General features: G+C 42.0%; 1 protein-coding gene across 1 annotated transcript in view; it reads left to right on the forward strand.

Moving 5' to 3' along the window:
• The window catches only part of LOC128659669 (mitochondrial potassium channel ATP-binding subunit-like), a 343,891-nt gene extending 326,723 nt beyond the window's left edge, over nt 1-17,168 (forward strand). Inside the window, exon 16 of the mRNA XM_053713238.1 lies at nt 11,767-17,168. Within this exon, the coding sequence (XP_053569213.1) occupies nt 11,767-11,847 (81 nt within the window). The 3' untranslated portion in view covers nt 11,848-17,168. The remainder of the gene's footprint in view (nt 1-11,766) is intronic.
• Nucleotides 17,169-26,298: the final 9,130 nt, after the last annotated feature.

The following is a 26,298-nucleotide window of genomic DNA, read 5'->3' on the forward strand; positions in this document are numbered from 1 at the left end:
TTAATGTGTTTGTAAAATGTTTAGACTTGGCTATGTTGTTCTATAGCTGCACAATAATTACAAGATGTTTACTGTCCGCTTTGCTTCCATGAATGTCTGTGGAAATACCATTGAAAAGCCTGTTATAGGCTCGTTTTCCTGTAGTTTTGTCATGTGATAAACTGGATTTCTTTCCAATGGCATGGAAAGTCCACAAAATCATTCATTACTGTTGGAAATTCAACGCCTGGCCACTAGGAGGAGGGAAAGACACCCCAGACAAAGCATTAAGTATCCCTCCCCAGTAATTCTTTGCCTCTGTAACTAGGAGGTGGTGAAGATATTAGTCATTTAAAGGGTAGTTTCTCCAACATAGGTGTGTCCGGTCCACGGCGTCATCCTTACTTGTGGGATATTCTCCTCCCCAACAGGAAATGGCAAAGAGCCCAGCAAAGCTGGTCACATGATCCCTCCTAGGCTCCGCCTTCCCCAGTCATTCTCTTTGCCGTTGTACAGGCAACATCTCCACGGAGATGGCTTAGAGTTTTTTGGTGTTTAACTGTAGTTTTTATTATTCAATCAAGAGTTTGTTATTTTAAAATAGTGCTGGTATGTACTATTTACTCTGAAACAGAAAGGTGATGAAGATTTCTGTTTGTAAGAGGAAAATGATTTTAGCAACCGTTACTAAAATCGATGGCTGTTTCCACACAGGACTGTTGAGAGGAATTAACTTCAGTTGGGGGAAACAGTGAGCAGACTTTTGCTGCTTGAGGTATGACACATTTCTAACAAGACTTGGTAATGCTGGAAGCTGTCATTTTCCCTATGGGATCCGGTAAGCCATTTTTATTACATAAGAAAAAAAAAAGGGCTTCACAAGGGCTTTTAAGACTGTAGACATTTTCTGGGCTAAAACGATTGATATATAAACATATTTTAATACTTCATAGCTTTGAGGAATTATTTTATTCTTGGGATTTATGTAAAATAACCGGCAGGCACTGTATTGGACACCTTATCCTCTAGGGGCTTTCCCTAATCATAGGCAGAGCCTCATTTTCGCGCCTCTATTGCGCACTTGTTTTTGGGAAGCATGGCATGCAGATGCATGTGTGAGGAGCTCTGATACACAGAAAAGACTTTCTGAAGGCGTCATTTGGTATCGTATTCCCCTTTGGGCTTGGTTGGGTCTCAGCAAAGCAGATACCAGGGACTGTAAAGGGGTTAAATATAAAAACGGCTCCGGTTCCGTTATTTTAAGAGTTAAAGCTTTCAAATTTGGTGTGCAATACTTTTAAGGCTTTAAGACACTGTGGTGAAATTTTGGTGAATTTTGAACAATTCCTTCATACTTTTTCACATTTGCAGTAATAAAGTGTGTTCAGTTTAAAATTTAAAGTGACAGTAACGGTTTTATTTTAAAACGTTTTTTGTACTTTGTTATCAAGTTTATGCCTGTTTAACATGTCTGACCTACCAGATAGACTGTGTTCTGTATGTGGGGAAGCCAAGGTTCCTTCTCATTTAAATAGATGTGATTTATGTGACACAAAATTTAGAGAAAATGATGCCCAAGATGATTCCTCAAGTGAGGGGAGTAAGCATGGTACTGCATCATCCCCTCCTTCGTCTACACCAGTCTTGCCCACACAGGAGGCCCCTAGTACATCTAGTGCGCCAATACTCCTTACTATGCAACAATTAACGGCTGTAATGGATAATTCTATCAAAAACATTTTAGCCAAAATGCCCACTTATCAGCGAAAGCGCGACTGCTCTGTTTTAGAAAATACTGAAGAGCATGAGGACTCTGATGATATTGGTTCTGAAGTGCCCCTACACCAGTCTGAGGGGGCCAGGGAGGTTTTGTCTGAGGGAGAAATTTCAGATTCAGGGAAAATTTCTCAACAAGCTGAACCTGATGTGATTACATTTAAATTTAAATTGGAACATCTCCGCGCCCTGCTTAAGGAGGTGTTATCTACTCTGGATGATTGTGAGAATTTGGTCGTTCCAGAGAAATTATGTAAAATGGACAAGTTCCTAGAGGTCCCGGGGCCCCCCGAAGCTTTTCCTATACCCAAGCGGGTGGCGGACATTGTAAATAAAGAATGGGAAAGGCCCGGCATACCTTTCGTCCCTCCCCCTATATTTAAGAAATTGTTTCCTATGGTCGACCCCAGAAAGGACTTATGGCAGACAGTCCCCAAGGTCGAGGGGGCGGTTTCTACTCTAAACAAACGCACCACTATACCCATAGAAGATAGTTGTGCTTTCAAAGATCCTATGGATAAAAAATTAGAGGGTTTGCTTAAAAAGATGTTTGTTCAGCAAGGTTACCTTCTACAACCAATTTCATGCATTGTTCCTGTCACTACAGCAGCGTGTTTCTGGTTCGATGAACTAGAAAAGGCGCTCAATAAAGATTCTTCTTATGAGGAGATTTTGGACAGAATTCATGCTCTCAAATTGGCTAACTCTTTCACCCTAGACGCCACTTTGCAATTGGCTAGATTAGCGGCGAAAAATTCTGGGTTTGCTATTGTGGCGCGCAGAGCGCTTTGGCTAAAATCTTGGTCAGCGGATGCGTCTTCCAAGAACAAATTGCTTAACATTCCTTTCAAGGGGAAAACGCTGTTTGGCCCTGACTTGAAAGAGATTATTTCTGATATCACTGGGGGCAAGGGCCACGCCCTTCCTCAGGATAGGTCTTTCAAGGCCAAAAATAAACCTAATTTTCGTCCCTTTCGCAGAAACGGACCAGCCCCAAGTGCTACGTCCTCTAAGCAAGAGGGTAATACTTCTCAGGCCAAGCCAGCCTGGAGGCCAATGCAAGGCTGGAACAAAGGAAGGCAGGCCAAGAAACCTGCCACTGCTACCAAGACAGCATGAGATGTTGGCCCCCGATCCGGGACCGGATCTGGTGGGGGGCAGACTCTCTCTCTTCGCTCAGGCTTGGGCAAGAGATGTTCTGGATCCTTGGGCGCTAGAAATTGTCTCCCAAGGTTATCTTCTGGAATTCAAGGGACTTCCACCAAGGGGGAGGTTCCACAGGTCTCAATTGTCTTCAGACCACATAAAAAACAGGCGTTCTTACATTGTGTAGAAGACCTGTTAAAAATGGGAGTGATTCATCCTGTTCCATTAGGAGAACAAGGGATGGGGTTCTACTCCAATCAGTTCGTAGTTCCCAAAAAAGAGGGAACATTCAGACCAATCTTAGATCTCAAGATCCTAAACAAGTTTCTCAAGGTTCCATCGTTCAAAATGGAAACCATTCGAACAATTCTTCCTTCCATCCAGGAAGGTCAATTCATGACCACGGTGGATTTAAAGGATGCGTATCTACATATTCCTATCCACAAGGAACATCATCGGTTCCTAAGGTTCGCATTTCTGGACAAGCATTACCAGTTTGTGGCACTTCCGTTCGGATTAGCCACTGCTCCAAGAATTTTCACAAAGGTACTAGGGTCCCTTCTAGCGGTGCTAAGACCAAGGGGCATTGCAGTAGTACCTTACTTGGACGACATTCTGATTCAAGCGTCGTCCCTTCCACAAGCAAAGGCTCACACGGACATTGTCCTGGCCTTTCTCAGATCTCACGGGTGGAAAGTGAACGTAGAAAAAAGTTCTCTATCTCCGTCAACAAGGGTTCCCTTCTTGGGAACAATATTAGACTCCTTAGAAATGAGGATTTTTCTGACAGAGGCCAGAAAATCAAAACTTCTAAACTCTTGTCAAGTACTTCATTCTGTTCCTCTTCCTTCCATAGCGCAGTGCATGGAAGTAATAGGTTTGATGGTAGCGGCAATGGACATAGTTCCTTTTGCGCGAATTCATCTAAGACCATTACAACTGTGCATGCCCAGTCAGTGGAATGGGGATTATACAGACTTGTCTCCGACGATACAAGTAGATCAGAAGACCAGAGTTTCACTCCGTTGGTGGCTGTCCCTGGACAACCTGTCACAGGGGATGAGCTTCCGCAGACCAGAGTGGGTCATTGTCACGACCGACGCCAGTCTGGTGGGCTGGGGCGCGGTCTGGGGACCCCTGAAAGCTCAGGGTCTTTGGTCTCGGGAAGAATCTCTTCTCCCGATAAATATTCTGGAACTGAGAGCGATATTCAATGCTCTCAAGGCTTGGCCTCAGCTAGCAAAGGCCAAATTCATACGGTTTCAATCAGACAACATGATGACTGTTGCGTACATCAACCATCAGGGGGGAACAAGGAGTTCCCTGGCGATGGAAGAAGTGACCAAAATCATTCAATGGGCGGAGACTCACTCCTGCCACTTGTCTGCAATCCACATCCCAGGAGTGGAAAATTGGGAAGCGGATTTTCTGAGTCGTCAGACATTTCATCCGGGGGAGTGGGAACTCCATCCGGAAATTTTTGCCCAAATTACTCAGTTGTGGGGCATTCCAGACATGGATCTGATGGCCTCTCGTCAGAACTTCAAGGTTCCTTGCTACGGGCCCAGATCCAGGGATCCCAAGGCGACTCTAGTAGATGCACTAGTAGCACCTTGGACCTTCAAACTAGCTTATGTATTCCCGCTGTTTCCTCTCATTCCCAGGCTGGTAGCCAGGATCAATCAGGAGAGGGCATCGGTGATCTTGATAGCTCCTGCGTGGCCACGCAGGACTTGGTATGCAGACCTGGTGAATATGTCATCGGCACCACCATGGAAGCTACCTTTGAGACGGGACCTTCTTGTTCAAGGTCCGTTCGAACATCCGAATCTGGTCTCACTCCAACTGACTGCCTGGAGATTGAACGCTTGATCTTATCAAAGCGAGGGTTCTCAGATTCTGTCATTGATACTCTTGTTCAGGCCAGAAAGCCTGTAACTAGAAAAATCTACCACAAAATATGGAAAAAATATATCTGTTGGTGTGAATCTAAAGGATTCCCTTGGGACAAGATAAAAGTTCCTAAGATTTTATCCTTTCTTCAAGAAGGTTTGGAGAAAGGATTATCTGCAAGTTCTTTGAAGGGACAGATTTCTGCTTTATCTGTGTTACTTCACAAAAAGCTGGCAGCTGTGCCAGATGTTCAAGCCTTTGTTCAGGCTCTGGTTAGAATCAAGCCTGTTTACAAACCTTTGACTCCTCCTTGGAGTCTCAATTTAGTTCTTTCAGTTCTTCAGGGGGTTCCGTTTGAACCCTTACATTCCGTTGATTTTAAGTTATTATCTTGGAAAGTTTTGTTTTTGGTTGCAATTTCTTCTGCTAGAAGAGTTTCAGAATTATCTGCTCTGCAGTGTTCTCCTCCTTATCTGTTGTTCCATGCAGATAAGGTGGTTTTGCGTACTAAACCTGGTTTTCTTCCGAAAGTTGTTTCTAACAAAAACATTAACCAGGAGATAGTCGTGCCTTTTTTGTGTCCGAATCCAGTTTCAAAGAAGGAACGTTTGTTGCACAATTTGGATGTAGTTCGTGCTTTAAAATTCTATTTAGATGCTACAAAGGATTTTAGACAAACATCTTCCTTGTTTGTTGTTTATTCTGGTAAAAGGAGAGGTCAAAAAGCAACTTCTACCTCTCTCTCCTTTTGGCTTAAAAGCATCATCAGATTGGCTTACGAGACTGCCGGACGGCAGCCTCCTGAAAGAATCACAGCTCATTCCACTAGGGCCGTGGCTTCCACATGGGCCTTCAAGAACGAGGCTTCTGTTGATCAGATATGTAAGGCAGCGACTTGGTCTTCACTGCACACTTTTACTAAATTTTACAAATTTGATACTTTTGCTTCTTCTGAGGCTATTTTTGGGAGAAAGGTTTTGCAAGCCGTGGTGCCTTCCATCTAGGTGACCTGATTTGCTCCCTCCCTTCATCCGTGTCCTAAAGCTTTGGTATTGGTTCCCACAAGTAAGGATGACGCCGTGGACCGGACACACCTATGTTGGAGAAAACAGAATTTATGTTTACCTGATAAATTACTTTCTCCAACGGTGTGTCCGGTCCACGGCCCGCCCTGGTTTTTTAATCAGGTCTGATAATTTATTTTCTTTAACTACAGTCACCACGGTATCATATGATTTCTCCTATGCAAATATTCCTCCTTTACGTCGGTCGAATGACTGGGGAAGGCGGAGCCTAGGAGGGATCATGTGACCAGCTTTGCTGGGCTCTTTGCCATTTCCTGTTGGGGAGGAGAATATCCCACAAGTAAGGATGACGCCGTGGACCGGACACACCGTTGGAGAAAGTAATTTATCAGGTAAACATAAATTCTGTTTTCTCTACAAGACAGGACTGGAGTTCACAGAGTAGCCATGTAATCCTCTCAGTGAGAGTTTTGCTGGAGCGGCTGGAGGTCGCAGGGAATCTTCTCTGTCCTCATTTTGTACTAACACCCCTCAGGCAACCAGTGGTAGCTTTCACTGCTTTCCTTTATTCCTCAGGTCCCTGTCAGCTGGATCCTGGTTACTGTCAGACCTGGAAGGCTGTGTCTGCATCACGGCAATGAACCTCTGAGGTAAGTCCCTTTTTCTCTCCTTTAGTTGGGGAGGATTTATCTGGGACATGGCAGATGGGTGTCCAGATGGGCACGGGTAACCTCTCAAGGGGAGTATTATGATAATCACGGTGCCCCGGTGACGGGAGCTGGGATCTTATGGTGGCAGACAGAGGACGAGTTCCTTCAGGTATATTGGTCTTCATTGGGTCCTGCAGTGCTATAATGGGGCTCAACTTGCTGCTGAGCTCCATAGCATAGGACTGGGTGAGCATGCCCTTAACCCTCTCAGCAGGGGGGGCATAGTCTGCTTGTTTATTTCCCTCTAGCATGGGGGTTAAGATGCTCTTATTTTCTATAGAACTATCCTATCTTACACTCTACAGAGAGATAGGATAGCGGCGGTGATGCTTGACTCAATTCTTATTTTCAGCTGCTGCCCGATAATGATGAAGGGTGTAGTTAACTCTTGTTGGACATTAAGACCTACGGAGTTAACAGGTTAGCTGACGGGTATATATTTTCCTTTGGTGCACGCTCTCTTAAGGGAACAGAAGCTTTTATAGCAGCAGAGTTACCAGACTGCACTTTTCATTATAATCTGATAGGAGATCCAGATTTTTAAACGTGTTTGATACGACTGTGAGCATGTTTGTATGATCCGGTAACCCCGCCGCAGGATCTTTTTGGCACGAGTTCGCTCCTGGTGTACATGGTGGGTCAGGGGTCTTATCTATCCTTCAGGAGGCGGTATATCACCTTATTGATGACCACCCATGGGGCGGATCCATAGGGACTGTCCAGAGCTGCGGCAGGAAGACCTTGCTTCCCTGAGTGTGTTGTTTGGGCAGCACAACGCTCATTTTTCCTCGATAAGGGTAGATTGCTATTTCCTCTGTCCGGAACAACGTTTTTAGAGGCTTCTGTCTGTGTTTTTTTGTTATTGAAGCAGTTATTTGTTTATCTAGTTAGCTCTCATAAAGAGAAGGAGCTTTTACATCCCGGGGGCGAGACTGCCTTTATGTTTCAGGCAGTTCCTAATATGTCTTGTGTATGCCCCTATATATGTTTTTATTGTGTAAAATGACTTGTGTGCATGCTAGTGCTTAGAGCGGTTTTCTGGTGTTTGCTGCCATCTAGTGACGGTTGATTGTATGGCGCCTTGTGTGCTCTTTATTTCTAATACATCAGATTCTCTCTATAAGAGGGTATTTTTTAGGATGGATTATTAACCCTTTATGTGTTTTTCATCACTTTATTTTATCTGAGGGCCATAAGTTTAAATCTTTTCCCGTTGAAGGAAATATTGTTGTATATGCATCAGATTCTGACGCTGCATAATGAAGAGTATTGTTTTATGCTGGTTTATTAACCCTTTATGGGGGTTTTCATCATTTTGTTTCCTCTGAGGGACATAGGTTTATATCTTTTCCCGTATCCATGCTTTTAGGAGTGCATCTATCTCCTTTTGTGTACTTCAACGTAGTTCTTGCGCCCTCCTCTGTTTGTTTTAAGGCCTGTCGTTTTAACAGCTTACTTAGGAGTGGCATTTTATTTAAGATCATTACTATAGCATTTCTGCTTTATGTATTTGTTCTCTGATACTTTACATTGTTCTTCAGAGTTCTGTTCATTATTTACCTGTGGTGATACTCTATTCTAATCTAGCACAACAGATCTTATGCACTGGTGTTTTTTTGATGCCGAGGTCTACTCTGGTTTATGCATGCTCAGAGCTTTCTCATAATCTCTAGTTCAGACTGATTAGTAAACTTGCCTCTGTCCCCCCCTTTTATATTATTGCTGGACCATAGTACATATTGTTCCCCTCTTGGGATACTTCTGTTTTCTACAGCAGGACATGCTGATGCTGATAGAACTATGAACTTTGATTTTACACTGTTTTTATGTTCAGGTTTTTCCCTGCTTTTTCCGTGTACTTTGTTGGCATCTAGTGGCCTTGGTGATTCATCCTGACAATTTTGCTTTAATTGTTTGTTCTTTATTAATATCTTTCAGTTGTCATATATTATACCTTAACATCTTGAAATGCTCACCTATTTAGAATTTGTTCATATCTGAGATTTTTTATTATTACCAGTGTGTAATTAGAATTATTTGATGTGACAAATTCTCAGTTGGAGCTTTGTCAGCATTAGAATGTTTTTTGTTCCGCAATTTCATATCCAATGTTTTTATTCTTTAGCATCACATCTTGTTGATCTCTTATTTAGAGGGTATTTATCTTGAATTTTTACTTGCATTCCAGTGGGTTGTCTCCTGTCTTACACTCAGAGTGGGACCTAGGATTTTGGTTAGACCTCGTGGCGCAACGGTAGCGCGCCTGACTCCAGTTCAGGAGGTTGCGTGTTCAGATCACGGGGTCATGCTTCTTTTTTTTTAAGAAATAAATTAATTTTGTGGTTCCCGCTTAGGGAATTTTGTGTCCTTTTTTGGACTTAAAGTGTTTGGGCGAGCCAATCTAACACTGCTGTAGCTTGGTGCTTAGCTTCTCTGCTTTGCGTGCAGAAGCTCATGGGATTGAATCCACCAGAGGGGTTGGATTTTCATGTTAAGCTTTCTGCATGCCCATCAGTGGCACAATGCATGGAGGTAGTGGGCCTCAAGGTAGCTACCTTTTTGCTAGTTTTTTCATCTATATCTATATATGCTCAGACAAGGGAACGGAAATCTTCAGATTTTCCCTACAGATCGTACTGAACAACCGTGGAGAGAGTCTCTCTCCTGAGGCCTTTGTCAGGATCATCTATCTCAAGGCACAGTCCTTTTTGGGACCGTTGGGTAAGATTGTGTCTACGGATGCCAGCCTTCTGGGGTTCCCTGAAGGCTCAGGGACTCTGGTTCCTGGAGGGGTCTTCTTTACCTCTCATTCTCGAATTGAGAGCCATCTTCTATGCTCTGATGGCTTGGCCTCAACTTCAGTCAGATTCAAATCGGACAACATTGTCTGTGGCTGATATCAATCATCATAGAGAGATAAGGAGCTCCTTGGCTATGAAGGAGGTCTCTTGCATTCTTTAGTGGATGGACACCCACTATCCTGGGAGTGGTCATTTGGGAGGTGGATGTCCTGAGCAGAGAGACGTTCCATCCAGGGTAGTGTGCTCTTCCTCCGGAGATGTTCTCTACGATTACCCTCAGGTGAGGTGTTACGGAGATAGGTCTCATGGCTTCTAGCCTCAATCCAAACACTCCAGATACGGGGCGAGGTCGAGGGTCCTTCAAGGGGTTTGTGAGAACTCGTTTGCTGTAACCTTTGTTTGTTCTTCTACCCTGGTCATAGCCCACATCAAACTGGAGCAGACTTCAGTGATCCTAATTGCTCCTCCTTGGCCTTGCAGGACTTGATTCGCAGACTTTGTGAGGATGTCACCCTCCACAGAATGTGCCTCAGAGAGCGTACCTTCTACTTCAAGGTCCACTCCTTTATCAAAATCTAGTTTCTCTGAGGCTGAGTGGAGATTTAGTTCCTAGTAATGTCCAATAGAGTTTTTTTCTGACTAGGTCATTGATCTCTGATCCAGGCTTGTAAGCCGGTGACTCATCATATATTTTGTAAAGTGTGGCGCAGCTTCCTAAGCTGGGGCAAGACTCAAGGTCTCCCTTGACACAAGGAGAGAGTTATTTGGATCTGATGTTTTCTCCAAAAGGGTCTGGAGTATGGTTTATCTGCAAATTTTCTTAAGGGACAGATTTCTGTCCTTTCGGATTGCTACTCAAGAAGTTAGCTTTTCTTCTGGATGTTCTGTCTTTGTTCAGGTCCTGGTTAGGATCAGACCTGTGTTTAATCCTGTAGCTCCCTCTTGGAGCCTTATTCTTGTTCCTCACGTTCCTCAAGGGGCTCAGTTTGAGATGTTCCACGGTGGCTTAGTGGTAATCCTTGCTACCTTGAAAGCTGAAGTACAGAGTTCTAATCCAGCTGTGGCTGCCTGTTTTTCACAGTGCATGTCCTTTCACTGATGTGTTACAATTGTCCATGCCTATACATTCTGTTGACTTCTCTCTTTATCTGGGAACGCTTCTGCTCGTAGAATACCTGCCTTACAGTGGGTGTCTCCTTACTTATTTGCCTGTCCTACCTACAAATTGGACTTTCTACCTAAGGTGGTCTCTGACCGCATTATCATTCAGGAGATTGTAGTTCATTCTTTTTTCCTAATCCTTCTTCTCAGAAGGAACGTTCGTTGCACAACCTGGATGTGGTGCGTACTTTAAAATTCTTGGTAGCATGAGATAGAAAACTTCAGACAATCTTCTTCCTTGTTTGTTGTATACGCCGGTAAGCGCAAGGGTCAGAAGGCCTCTGCGACTATTCTTCCCTTTTGGCTGAGGAGTGTCATTCGTTTGGCTTGTGAGGAAGCTGCTCAGCAGCATCCTGAGAAGATTACGGCTTACTCTACCCGTGCTGTGTCCTCTTCCTGGGCTTTCAAGAATGAAGCTTCTATGGAACATATCTACCTGCTCTTCTTCGTCATTTCTTTTCCAAATTCTACAGGTTTGTCTTCCTCAGCTGAGGCTTCCTTTGGGATAAAAGGCGCTTCAAGTGGTGGTGCCTTCAGATAGGTCCGCCTGCCTTCCTTTCCCTCCCTGTTTATTCTGTGTCCTCTCTAGCTTGGGTATTGGCTTCCCAACAGTAATGAATGATTTTGTGGACTCTCCCTGACATTGGAAAGAAAACAAAATTTATGATTACCTGAAAAATTATTTTCTTTCCTGGCATGGAGAGTCCACGAAGCCGCCCTATTCGTTTTTTAAGGCGGCAGTTTTTCCTTATCTTCTAGCACCTCTGTACCCCTAGTGTTTCTCCTCCTTTATTTCCTCGGCTGAATGACTGGGGGAGTAGGGGAAGTGGCAGGGATACTTAATGCTTGTCTGGGGTGTCTTTGTCTCCTCCTGGTGGCCAGAATTCCCAACAGTAATTAATGATTTTGTGGACTCTGCATGCCAGGAAAGAAAATAATTTATCAGTAAGAATACATTTATTTTTTACTGTTTTATATTATTACTAATTCACATGTGTGGGGGTTTCAAGTTCAGATGAAAATAACTTTGATAAAAATGAAATCGTTCTATCTGCCATAAGATGTTTTCACCTAGGAAGTGTCATGAACTTGCATAGGGGTCACAAAAACATCACTGAACAAGTAGATAATGGGTGACTTTATAATTACTAAGATAAGTACGTGTTTAATAGATGAAAAGCAATACATCTGATGCATAAAAACTGGGGATGATAGAAGTTTTGGAATGAAATTACTAATCAGAACTAACTTGTTTTCTCTATCTCTGCCCAACAGCAAGGGACCCACCATGAATTGCTGAGGAAGGGAGGTCTATACGCAGAGCTGATAAAAAGGCAAAGCCAGGAGTCCCAATGACACAGACCAGTTCAGATAATCCCTAACCTCAAGCTATGTGTACAAGAACAGACAGGAGGGAGGTACAATGTAACTCATCATTTCACACACCCCAGATACAGAAGACAGCTTAAATGCTGCACGTGATCTCACACGCCCCAGATACAGAAGACAGAAGGGAGCTTACAATGCTCCACATGATCTTACATGCCACAGATACAGGAGGGAGCTTACAATGCTGCACATGATCTTACATGCCACAGATACAGGAGGGAGCTTACAATGCTGCACATGATCTTACATGCCACAGATACAGAAGGGAGCTTACAATGCTACACGTGATCTTACATGTGAGCTTATAATTGTGCACATGAGCTCACATTCTGTAGCAACAGGAGTGATCTACAATGCTACACATCATCTCACATACCACAGTAACAGGAGGTAGTTCCTGCCTTCATAAAGACAGGGAAGGAGAACCTTACTAATAAATACTAATAGGACCCTACAGCTGCATTGGGACAAGAGAACCTCACTGGTCAGTACCAATGGGACAGTAGAACCTTACAGCTGCATTGGGACAAGAGAACCTCACTGGTCAGTACCAATGGGATAGTAGAACCTTACAGCTGCATTGGGACAAGAGAACCTCACTGCTGAGTACCAATGGGTCAGTAGAACCTTACAGCTGGAGTGGGACAAGAGAACCTCACTGCTGAGTACCAATGGGACAGTAGAACCTTACAGCTGCATTGGGATAAGAGAACCTCACTGCTGAGTACCAATGGGACAGTAGAACCTTACAGCTGCATTCGGACAAGAGAACCTCACTGATGAGTACCAATGGGTCAGTAGAACCTTACAGCTGAAGTGGGACAAAATAACCTCACTGCTGAGTACCAATGGGACAGTAGAACCTTACAGCTGCAGTGGGACAAGAGAACCTCACTGCTCAGTACCAATGGGACAGTAGAACCTTACAGCTGCAGTGGGACAAGAGAACCTCACTGCTCAGTACCAATGGGACAGTAGAACCTTACAGCTGCAGTGAGACAAGAGAACCTCACTGCTGAGTACCAATGGGACAGTAGAACCTTACAGCTGCAGTGGGACAAGCAAACCTCACTGCTGAGTACCAATGGGACAGTAGAACCTTACAGCTGCAGTGGGACAAGATTACCTCACTGCTAAGTACCAATGGGACAGTAGAACCTTACAGCTGCAGTGGGATAAGAGAACCTCACTGCTGAGTACCAATGGGACAGTAGAACCTTACAGCTGCATTCGGACAAGAGAACCTCACTGATGAGTACCAATGGGTCAGTAGAACCTTACAGCTGAAGTGGGACAAAATAACCTCACTGCTGAGTACCAATGGAACAGTAGAACCTTACAGCTGCAGTGGGACAAGAGAACCTCACTGCTCAGTACCAATGGGACAGTAGAACCTTACAGCTGCAGTGGGACAAGAGAACCTCACTGCTCAGTACCAATGGGACAGTAGAACCTTACAGCTGCAGTGAGAAAAGAGAACCTCACTGCTGAGTACCAATGGGACAGTAGAACCTTACAGCTGCAGTGGGACAAGCAAACCTCACTGCTGAGTACCAATGGGACAGTAGAACCTTACAGCTGCAGTGGGACAAGATTACCTCACTGCTAAGTACCAATGGGACAGTAGAACCTTACAGCTGCAGTGGGACAAGAGAACATCACTGCTCAGTACCAATGGGACAGTAGAACCTTACAGCTGCAGTGGGACAAGAGAACCTCACTGCTGAGTACCAATGGGACAGTAGAACCTTACAGCTGCAGTGGGACAAGATAACCTCACTGCTGAGTACCAATGGGACAGTAGAACCTTACAGCTGCAGTGGGACAAGATAACCTCACTGCTGAGTACCAATGGGACAGTAGAACCTTACAGCTGCAGTGGGACAAGAGAAACTCACTGCTGAGTAATAATGAGTCAGTAGAACCTTACAGCTGTAGTGGGACAAGATAACCTCACTGCTGAGTACCAATGGGTCAGTAGAACCTTACAGCTGCAGTGGGACAAGAGAACCTCACTGCTGAGTACCAATGGGTCAGTAGAACCTTACAGCTGTAGTGGGACAAGATAACCTCACTGCTGAGTACCAATGGGACAGTAGAACCTTACAGCTGCAGTGGGACAAGATAACCTCACTGCTGAGTACCAATGGGTCAGTAAAACCTTACAGCTGCAGTGGGACAAGAGAACCTCACTGCTGAGTACCAATGGGACAGAAGAACCTTACAGTTGCAGTGAGACAAGAGAACCTCACTGCTGAGGTGAAGAGGGAGCTTACAGGGCTGGTCAGATTGTCAGCACTGAGTAGTAGCAGGACAGGAGGAAGCTCCTTGCTATAATCAGAACCAGACACTGTGAACACACAGAACAGCAGCAACTCTTGGCTACTATTAGTAATATGTGAAGAGCAGCAGCACTCCAATGATCCAAAACTTTACTTAATTCAGCCCCACAGACAAATAAGATGACGCGGCATGACTAAGGACTTAAGCCCAAAACATTGGGGGGTTTTTTCCTGCAGAGCTAAATAAAGAGTGAAGTTTTGGATCATTGGAGTGTGGCTGCTCTTTGTCTATTCTGGATGGTTGGGGCTGAAGTGCAGAGCCCTGAGCAGAATTTTACACAGGTGCCGAATACCTTAAGATTTTTATCTACTAATAGACGCTAACACTGTACAGAGCGAGCAGTAAAGCGCAATATTCATCTCTGCATATTATATGACTTGTTTCCTTTGGGTTGGATCTATACACAAACAGTCATTTGTAGCAAGGGAAAGCCAAGTGCTCCAGCAAGTCTGTAGCATCATATTGCACCTGTAGTAACGACAGCATTATAGTATCAGAACAAACAGCTTCAGAATAACTCCATCAGTCTCTGCAATTAGCATCTGATTAGTTTGTGTCTGTTGGTTTAAGAGTTTGTTATTCAGCAGGATGTATACAAGGTGGCAATATTAAGGCAGCCATAATATTTCAGCTGCAAATTTGCCATAGCCACAGTATTGTCATGAAAATGATGTGGGTGCAACACTGAAAGTTTTATAACTAGGTAAAATCTGTATTGAAAAATCATTTTTGAAAGGTGCCAGGAGCCATTACTCCTAAGAATTACCCTCTTGGCCACTAGGAGAAGGTAAAGATTCCCAAAACTCCAAAAGCACTCAAAAACCTTCCTGCGTCACTGGTAAAATAGTCTTATCTTTGCCTCTGCAGGAGGAAGGTGAAGAATTGAGGTGCTCCATATGTTCTTTTGTACGAGGGTTTCTCAGACCGATTTGAGGCCCATTTTCCCCTCAGAGAACTGCTATTTGGGACAGAGGGGAGATATGGATTATTGAGTAGTGGCACAACTACACCCAGTGAGTAGTTAGTCACAGGCCTATCACATGGGTCGCGGGGACCGTTCCCTTAGGCACCTCCTTTTGGGTCGTTGTTATACTCCACATGCATAGATCCTCTGCTGTCATGCGTACAGCACTGGATTGGCAGAAAGCAGTTCTTTTCTGCAGATAGTGAGTCCGGTAGAGGGGGAGCTTGTCAGGTAAGTGATAAGGTTCTACTTTTTTAGCTCTCACATTGCCTACAGGCTATTAGTTTTAGTACATTATAGCCAGGACAGCGACACTTAATCACACATTGTTTCTCATGTATTCTGTATGGCAAATTTTGTGGGCTGCAGGGACTTTCTGTGTATTTAGAATGCACATTATTTTTTCTACCATTTTGATGTTTTTGCTTCTTCTGAAGTAGCTATTGGTAAGAAAGTCCTTCAAGCAGTATTTTCTGGACATTAGGTAAAAAATGAGATATATATAGAGAGAGACAGTGAGAGGGAGACAGTGAGAGAGAGACAGTGAGAGAGAGACAGTGAGAGAGAGACAGTGAGAGAGAGACAGTGAGAGAGAGACAGCGAGAGAGAGACAGCGAGAGAGAGACAGCGAGAGAGAGACAGCGAGAGAGAGACAGTGCGAGAGAGAGAAATAGCGAGATATATATATATATATAAAATAAAAAAAATTGTCCCACAAACATTACTCGTGGACTCCACAGCTCCGGGAATTTGTTCCCAGGAGTAATGGCTTGTGGACTCTCACCAGATTTATGAAAGATATATCATTTATGGTTGCCTGATAAATTTATTTTTTTTCCTGGTGGTGAGAGTCCATGAGACCCGCCTATTTTTTGCAAATTTTTTAACTATATTTTTTGGGTGTCAGATAAAGTTTGCACCTCTTCTTTTTTCCCTGCTCTTGTCCTTTCCTACCTTTTTGCTACTTCTTGGCTATACGTCAGACTGGCTTACCAGGGAGGTGGGTGAGATTAAGCGGTCTTGCCGTTTTGGGAATCTTTGCCTCCTCCTAGTGGTCAGGAGTGGAATTCCCAGGAGTAATTAATTGTGGACTCTCACCGCCATTAAAGGAATTAATTTATCCTATACACAAAATTATATTCTTTATTTTCTAGTGGGATAAACCGTATGTGATTGAAGAGCCAATTTGTTTTCTTTTAAAAAATTGTTACACCAGCTTCAGAGTATTAAATGCACAAGAATTTCTGTCTCTTAAGATTGTTTTTGTATATGAAATATCTGATTTTGCTCATTGAAATCACAACCCATCATTCTCAGGTGCATGCCCAGTTAAATGGATTGGGCCTGCAGGAAAAGCAGGCCTGATTATATTTTTCTCTCTATATACCAGGGGTTTTCAAAACATGCCAGATTTTTAGTATATCTGAACTGACAGACAGGTGAATAATCAGATGGTTAGTAACCTGCTCCCAGCTAAGGTAATTCTGCTAATCTGGCCTGTTAGAGAGGCATGAGGACAGGTTTAAAAAAACCTGCTCTATACCCAAAAGACAATAGTTGGGTACTGACATTTTAACTATGGGCAGGGGGTTCAAACCCCCCAGCTATTTTAGAAATAAAAATCTATCCAATACTGCGGTATTGATATTTTCATTGTAGGCAACGGTTTCATCAGAGGAAAACTGTTATTTTACATGACAAAATAAAGGTAAAGGAGCTGTTTGCAATGTAATAAACTCCAGCAGATAAAATAGAGCAATGAGAACAAAAGGAGAACATTTCAATGTATTAGAAAGAGCAGTGAGTGAAACGCTGGGGTTACAGAATGTGTTATGGGACCAAGGAACAAAGTATATCTGAATGTGCCTCATTCTCCGGTACCTAGAAAGGGTTAAACAACACTGAGGGTAAGCTGCTTCATTTTGTAAAATTAACTCTTTATTATGTTTAGTTTTATGCAAAATAAAATCTATTCCCATCACGTCTCTTTCTTGTACCACTGATGTATCTGCCTACGTACTAAGGCTGCAGTCATTTAATGCAGTAAATATCACACAGCGACCACAGAACTTATCTCTGTGCAAGTACAACACCCGGTGCCATGAAACGCGTCAGGTCAGAAGTTTGTCCCATTGTGATTTTCCACTCAGAGTTAAACTATAAAATACTGCAATAGATTTAGACTTTTAATGAAGAAGCTGCTTTCTTTTGATGCCTTTTTTTGCTGCATGTAACATATTTACAGCCATTTTCTGTCTTCTGAGCTTATTGTACAACTAATACGATTAATTACGATTAGTACGATTATCATGTGCAACCTTCATTCCTCTCTGGAGGACCCCAGTTTCCATTTCTCATCGTTCTATTTAGACATTTTAACGGCTCATTTGTACAACCACTGGCACACGTTTCTGTAATGTGCAGATGACCTCGGTCAGTTTAGGGAGTCTACAGTAGTGACCATCTGTAGCTACAGCATTGTTGGGTCCCCTCACAAATAAGCCTGAGTAGCACTGCAGGTGCCCTGAATGTCTTGTATGGAAGAAGAAGGCCCTCGTCTGATTCTTTATAACTACATAAATTGTGACATACAAATCTATATTTACAAATACAATATTCTATAGTTCATGGCCACTAGTCCCCAGCCTTGCAAGCAAAATATATAGAGCTAAAAAGCTGTGTATGATTTAACAGTCCCAGAACATCAGACCAACCATCTCTTACACTAAAGAAAGAAGTGTGTGGCTCGTCCCCGATCCTTGGTTTGCTGAATCTATTATTGCACCTTTTTTACGACACCCTAATGACATAGATCAGAGACTGATGTTAATAAACCAGAGCTTCACAAACTGTGATGTGTTACTCTCTATATGGTCACGACATTACCCAGATTTGCTAACCAGTCTGAGTTTGGGCCCTGATTTACTTAAATATGTTTTTGTAAAATTCTATGGGGCCTATTTATTAATGTGTGGACAGACGGACGGACTGTAGCGTATCATGTCCGCTGCACATCAATTAATGCCGACAGCATACACTGTCAACATTTATCATTGCACCAGCATTTCATGTGAACTGCTTGTGCAATACCGCCCCCTGCACATTCGCGGACAATCGGCCGCTAGCAGGGGTGTCAAGGGCTGAAGCTGTCTGACGCCTCAGAGGTGGCGGGCGAGTTAAGGAACAGCGGTCTTAGGACCACTGCTTCTTAACTTCCGCTTCAGGCGGACTGGAAGCAGAGTGGGTCAGAAGCAACATCCGCTGCTTCAACAATCGACCCCTAAAGCTCAACCCATTTTGACCGTTCTCCAAGCAAATGTCATCCCAATTATATCGATGGCATTTGCAGCATTTACTTTGCATATTTCAGACCAAAACACTATTGTACTGGGATATACAATCCTACCAGGAGGGGCATAGTTTCCCAAACCTCAAAATGCCTATAAACACACCCCTCACCACACCCACAACTCAGTTTTACAAACTTTCAGCTAGATTACGAGTTTGGTGTTATGACTGAAAAAGCAGCGGTATGGCCCATAACGCTGCTTTTTCCCTAACGCTGCTATTACAAGTCTTGTAGGTATAGGTGTACCGCACACCTTTTAGCCAGTCACGCAACGTCAGTACCGCACTTTTAAAAAAAGTCCTTTTTCAATGGGACTTCCATAGCGCCGGTATTACGAGTTTGCCTAGGAGGCCAAAAAGTGAGCGGTACAGTACAGCCTATACTGACAAGATCCGTACCGCCATCTGAAGTCAGAAGTTATGAATTTTACGTTACAAAGCTGTAAAATAAAACTCATAACTAAAGTGTTAAAAAATACAGTAACACCTATTAACCCCTAAACCAAGGTCCTCCCGCATAGCAAACACTATAATAAATGTATTAACCCCTATTCCATCACTCCCCGACATCGTCGCCACTATAATAAACCTATTAACCCCTAAACGCCGCCCTCCCGCATCGCAAACACTATTTAAATATTATTAACTCCTAATCTGCCATCCGCCCACACCGCTGCTATAATAAACCTATTAACCCCTAAACTGCAAGCCCCCCACAGCGAAATATACTAAAATAAACTATTAACCCCTAAACCTAACAACCCCTAACGTTATATTAAAATTACAATTTCCCTATCTTAAATTAAATTAAAACTTATCTGTCAAATTAAATAAATTAATTTTAAACTAACAAACTAAGATAATTATTAAACTACAATTAAACTAACTACCAATTAAATTAAACTACACTTTGAAAAAATCCTAACACTACTCTAAAAATTGCAAAAAGTATCTAATTACAAAAAATAACTAAATTACAAAAAACAAACACTAAATTATTAAAAAATAAAAAAGAATTACACCTAATCTAGTAGCCCTATCAAAATAGAAAAGCCCCCCCAAAATAAAAAAATAAAAACCTAGCCTACAACAAACTACCAATGGCCCTTAAAAGGGCCTTTTGAGGGGCATTGCCCCAAAGAAATCAGCTCTTTTACCTGCAAAAAAAATACAAACACCCCTCCCACAGTAAAACCCACCACCCCCTCAATCAACACCCCCCCAAATAAAATAACTATCTAAAAAAAACTAATCTCCCCATTGCCCTGAAAAGGGCATTTAGCTCTTTTTCATGCCCAGACCCTAAACTAAAAATAAAACCCACCCAAATAACCCTTAAATAAACCTAACACTAACCATCGACGATCCACTTACAGTTATTGAAGTCCCGCTTGAAGGATCTATCCAGCCGGCAAGAAGTCTTCATCTAGACGGCCTCTTCGATCTTCATCCAGCCGGCGAAGTTCTCATCCAGGCTGCAAGACGTCTTCATCCAGACGGCACCTTCTATCTTCATCCATCCGGAGCGGGTCCATCCTGAAGATATCCGGTGCGGAGCATCCTCTTCATATGGTCGCCGCCGTAAACGGGAACTTCAATTCAAGTGATGTCATCCAATATGGCGTCCTTTGCATTCCTATTGGCTGAAAGATTTCAATCAGCCAATAGGATTAGAGCTGCTAAAATCCTATTGGCTGATCCAATCAGCCAATAGGATTTGAGCAGCTCTCATTCTATTGGCTGTTCCAACCAGCCAATAGGATGAGAGCTCAATCCTATTGGCTGATTGGAACAGCCAAAAGGATAAGAGCTGCTCAAATCCTATTGGCTGATTAGATCAGCCAATAGGATTAAAGCAGACCTAAACCTATTGGCTGTTTGAAATCTTTCAGCCAATAGGAATGCAAGGGACACCATCTTGGATGACGTCACTTGCATTGAAGTTCCAGTTTACGGTGGCGACCGTATGAAGAGGATGCTCTGCGCCGGATGTCTTCAGGATGGACCCGCTCTGAGTCGGATGGATGAAGATAGAAGATGCCGTCTGGATGAAAACTTCTTGCCGGCTGGATGGATCCTTCAAGCGGGACTTCAATAACTGTAAGTGGATCGTCGGGGGTTAGTGTTAGGTTTATTTAAGGGTTTTTTGGGTCGGTTTTATGTTTAGTTTAGGGTCTGGGCATGTAAAAGAGCTAAATGCCCTTTTAAGGGCAATGCCCATACAAATGCCTTTTTCAGGGCAATGGGGAGCTTAGGTTTTTTTTATAGTTATTTTATTTGGGGGGTTGGTTGTGTGGGTGGTGGGTTTTACTGTTGGGGGTGTTTGTATTTTTATTACAGGTAAAAGAGCTGATTTCTTTGGGGCAATGCCCCACAAAAGGCCATTTTAAGGGCCATTGGTAGTTTATTGTAGGCTAGGTTTATTTTTTATTTTTAGGGGGGCTTTTTATTTTGATAGGGCTATTAGATTAGGTGTAATTTTTTTTATTTTTGATCATTTGTTTCTTAGTTTTTATAATTTAATGTTTTTTTATGTAATTTAGTTATTTTTATTTTTAGTAATTTTAGTTTATTTTTTTGTAATTTTAGGTTTTAGTGTAAGGCAGGGTTTTATTTCACAGCTAAGTTTGTATTTATTTTAACTAGGTAGTTATTAAATAGTTAATAATTATTTACTAACTAGTCTACCTAGTTTAAAATAAATACAAACTTATCTTTGAAATAAAAATAAAACCTAAGCTAGATACAATATAACTATTAGATATATTGTAGCTAGATTAGGTTTTATTTCACAGGTAAGTATTTAGTTTTAGATAGGTATTATTTAGTTAATAATTGTAACTTTAGTTTAGCTCTATTTTAATTATGTTGAAGTTAGGGGGGGTTAGGTTTAGGGTTAGGTTTAGGGGTTAATATAGTTTAATTTAGCTTGTTGCGATATGGGGGGCCTTGCGGTTTATGGGGTTAATAGGTTTATTTAGTTAATAATTGTAAATTTAATTTAGCTATATTTTTATTATGTTAAAGTTAGTGGGTGTTAGGGCTACATTAGGTTTAGTGTTAGGTTTAGGGGTTAATGGATTTATTTAGTGGTAGTGATGTGGGAGGCCAGAGGTTTAGGGGTTAATAAATTTAGTATAGTGGCGGCAACATCGGGAGCGGCAGCTTAGGGGTTAATAGTTTTATGTAGATGGTGGCGTTGTTGGGAGCGGCAGATTAGGGGTTAATAACATTATGTAGGTGGCGGCGATGTTAGGGGTGGCAGATTAGGGGTTAATAACTATATGTGGCAGCGATGTTGGGGGGAAGCAGATTAGGGGTGTTTAGACGTAGGGTTTATGTTAGGGTGTTAGGTTTAAACATTATTTTCTTCTTCCCCATAGACCTCAATGGGGCTGCGTTACGGAGCTTTTGTTTCCGCGATCGCAGGTGTTACTTTTTTTTGCCGGCTCTCCCCATTGATGTCTATGGGGAAATGGTGCACAAGCACGTCAAAGCGGCGCTTTGGTCAACGCAACCATTTCGCCCGTGCAAGCCTGCTTTTTTAAAACCAGCGCTATAGGGAGGTGAAATAACGCCGCTTTTGTGGCGGTCGTTAAAATCCCTATAGCGCTCAAAACTTGTAATCTAGCTGTTTGCCTCCTATGGAGGTGGCGAAGTAAGTTTGTGCTTGATGTTTTTGGTTTTCTTCTTTGATAAGCGCTTCTAAGCATTCTGAAGCCCAATTCCTCTGAGTACAATGTCAGAGGGATGTGAAGAGAGTATCGCCTGTTGATTTTTATGGTTTCCCTCATGGAAAATCTTTTCAAGGGTTCTCTGTTATCAGTCTTAGGTATTCATCTCCTACCTCCCTTTTCAGATTGCCGATATACTCTTATATACCATTACTTAGGTATGTGTACCGAGCGCTAAAGTTTATAAAAAGGCCTTAAGCTTACTAACAGATTAGCCTCCTAGCAGGCTAAATAGTAGGTAAACACACATAAGAACTTTGAAGATAGCTACATTCAAGGTTTTGTATAACTAAAGTAGCCAGGTACAAATCTCCTGGAATATTTCATGGATCCATGAACAGAATTTTACTGTATTTATATATGAACATTGTGTTTTAACATTTTATCTGTGATTTTAATTTGAATGTATATGGAATAAATTATTCGCCAGAATTTAGTTTCCAGCCTTTTAAGCTATTCAGCGCTTACTATCGCCCCCTATTCTCTTATATACCATTACCTCTGCTGATAGTTTTCAGTACTGGTCTGGCTATCTGCTATATGTGGATGGGTGTCTTTCAGTAAGTATGTATCTTTATTTAAGACACTCTCAGCTATGTTTGGCACTTTATGTATTTATATAAAGTTCTAAATATATGTATTTACTTATATTTGCCATGAGTCAGGTCTATGTATATTTCCCTTTGCAGTCTAGTAGTTTCAGTATGGGAATCGCGTTTTAGAAAGTTTTTTTCTTACCTGGGGTATAGTCTTTTTTTCCCAATTTGACTTGTTTTTCTTTTAATTCCGCGGGCAAATTAGGCTCGTGAGGGCGTAGAATGCTGTTATTTATTGCGTCATTCTTGTTGCGATTTTTTTTGGTGCGATTGTGCGTCTATGATGACGCAAGTTCATTATTTCCTGCGTCTTAGTTGACGCCAGGTTGTTTGGCGTGAAATTGTGTCTGTTATGACGCAAGTTGCGTCATTTCCGGATGTTTGTTGGCGCCAAAATAATGTATACTTCCTTTTGCATCGTGCATCATACTTGCGCCAAAAAAATGGTTTTATTTTACCCCACTTCCTATATGCTCCTTGCCTTCTTTATGCTCAGAGGGCTATGCTATTTGCTTTTTTGCCAATTTTAGCATTTGCATTTTTTCCCCATTTCTGAAACTGCTATATGAGGAAATAAGATATTTTTGTTTAAATGTTATTTTTTTCTTTTACATCTTACAAGATGTCTCAGTCTGATCCTGTCTCAGAAGCTGCTGTAGGAACCCTGCTGCCTGAACACAGTTCTACCAAAGCTAAGTGTATCTGTTGTAAGCTAGTGGAGATTATATCTCTGGCTGTAGTATGTAACAGTTGTCATGATAAGCTTTTGCATGCGGAAAATGTTTCTATTAGTTCTAGTACAGTATATGTTGTTCCCTCAACATCTAATGTACATGATATCCCTGTTGATATGAAAAATTATATTGCTGATGCAATACAGAAGGCTATGTCTGCTATTCTGCCTTCTAATAAACGTATCTGTGAGTAACATGAAATAAACTACAGATATACCACATGATTTGATATTCCATTTTAGTTAAAGGGACAGTCAACACCAGAATTTTTGTTGTTTTAAAAGATAGATAATCCCTTAATTACCAATTCCCAAGTTTTACATAACCAACACAGTTATAATTATACACGTTTTACCTCTGTAATTACCTTATATCTAAGCCTCAGCAGACTGCCCCCTTATTTCAGTTCTTTTGACAGACTTGCATTTTAGCCAATCAGAGCTGTCTCCATGGTAAATTCACGTGCATGAGCTCAATGTTATCTATATGAAACGTGAACTAATGCCCTCTAGTGGTGAAAAACTGTCAAAATGCATTTAGATTAGAGGCGGCATTCAAGGTCTAAGAAATTAGCATATGAACCTCCTAGGTTTAGCTTTCAACTAAGAATACCAAGAGAACAAAGCAAAATTGGTGATAAAAGTAAATTGGAAAGTTGTTTAAAATGACATGCCCTATTTGAAACATGAAAGTTTTTTTGGACTTGACTGTCCCTTTAATATCAAATTTGACATGAATTGTGTGGTCTATAGCCATAACAGACCAATCCCCCTTTTTCCAGAACATCTGAGAACAGAGGAATTGCTTTCAAAGATTTCCTGCCTAAGGTGTGAAGTTAAAGTTCCTATCAGGTCACAAGCCAGAATGTCCCAATTATCTATTTCAAAGGAGGCCTGGGTAAAGATAGGGTCCGTCTATAGGAATAAGGGAATACACAAACATTCTCAAAAGATAGGGCTCATACCATCTAGGTATAAATTAGCCCCTGCAGAGTTTCCCATACGCAGCTCCCATATGAGCTGGCGTTTCAAGTAAGAAATAGCAGGGGAAAAACAGAGAGACATGTTTAACCATATGAGTGCTGAAAGCATATAATAAATTAAATCCTGATTTTAAAAAGAGAAGTTAGAAATTCATCTATATGAACTGTATAATTCTCAAAAATGTAACTGATACTCAGACTGTATAAATATCTATAAATGTATATTTCCATTGGATCTAAGAAATGCCTTTCAGATTTGTAATAAATTAAATGAATAACTGCATTAGTATGTATACATGCTTGACTCATTCAAAATAGCAGCATATGTTTCTTTATTTTTCAGACAACAAGATGTCCTATGAATATTGATCATAAACATGAATCTATGCACTCAAAAATTATTAGAAACATGAGATATACTGTGTTCACGTTAAGATACAATATAATGCCAGGATGTTGAATGAAATAATTCTGTGAAGAGCCAAATAATTTACAGTATCATTGCTTACAAGTATGATACTGGAAGTATGTTTATCTTTGCCCTCTATAAATACATGCTAAGTTATATTAAATGAGACAGATATATGACCAGACAGGTTTATTAACATAAAGAAATAACGTATTTGATAAACATTTTATAGGTTAGATAATTAAACTGTAGCAGCATTGATAATGAGACTGCATTTCTGGTTGTTTGCTGCCCCCTAGGGGATTAAAACTGGTGTGACAGCCAAACGAATTGACTGTTTAAAACATATGTTCCCGGTAGGCCAATCAAATGTTTCAGCTCAAAGGGCCAATCAATGCTCAGCTCCGTTAGGGCCAATCCAAAGACAAGCACCGAGGGGCGTAAGACAAAAAGGTTTACTGATGATTAGAATAAAAAAAGGTGGGGATTGGGGACGGAGCCAACTCTTGGAGCGGCAAGATGCATCTAGATGAAGCTCCTGAACTTAATAGTAAAATTTGAACTATTGGACATTAGTGAGGAAAATTTTGATGATACAAATGCTTTATTATAAGAAGCGGAAACACACCATATACTTTGATTGCACTTCAGAAGTGGAGATTTGACTGTTATCTTGACCTATGCTCTCCAAGAACGACACAGGCAATCTTGGGCCTTGTTTATTTTTTCGTGACCCTGTAGCTGCGGTTGTGGCTATTGCATAAATAATAGTCTACTAGCTACGCTAAGCTCATCCGCTTCTTGTTCGTTGTGAAGGCACATTATGGAGGTTGAACGGCATACTCTGGCTAGACTGTGCGGCTTATTGGATGCCTTTCAGGCTGTAATGGAAGACACAATCAAGATGGCGTTTCAGTCTCCGGGTGATTCTACTGCGACGCTGACTCCCCAGCCTAATCCTATTCTACTGCAGCAGGGTGGTGGCGGTGCTATGGGGCCCCGGTGCTTGCTACCTACCTCTTGCACACCTCAGATTGATTGGGAACCTGGTCGATTTGCTGCGAAGGAGATGAGGAGGTCTGAGATGTTGGTGGACACCGACTACGAGCTGGGGGTGCATGCCTGGAGCGGCATGAAGGCCATTGGTGAAACAAAGGAGATATACGGCAAGGGCAGAGCGACAAGCGGCAAGAAAATAGAGCGATACCGGACTGCTGAGAATTTGATGTATGCAGAGACCGCAGCTCATCCCTTGGGGGTATTTAGGTATATTGTTTCTGACTGCCCGTTCACTATGCTGCTATCTGA

Source organism: Bombina bombina, chromosome 5 (genome assembly GCF_027579735.1).
Source record: "Bombina bombina isolate aBomBom1 chromosome 5, aBomBom1.pri, whole genome shotgun sequence".
In the NCBI taxonomy this organism is placed as follows: domain Eukaryota; kingdom Metazoa; phylum Chordata; class Amphibia; order Anura; family Bombinatoridae; genus Bombina; species Bombina bombina.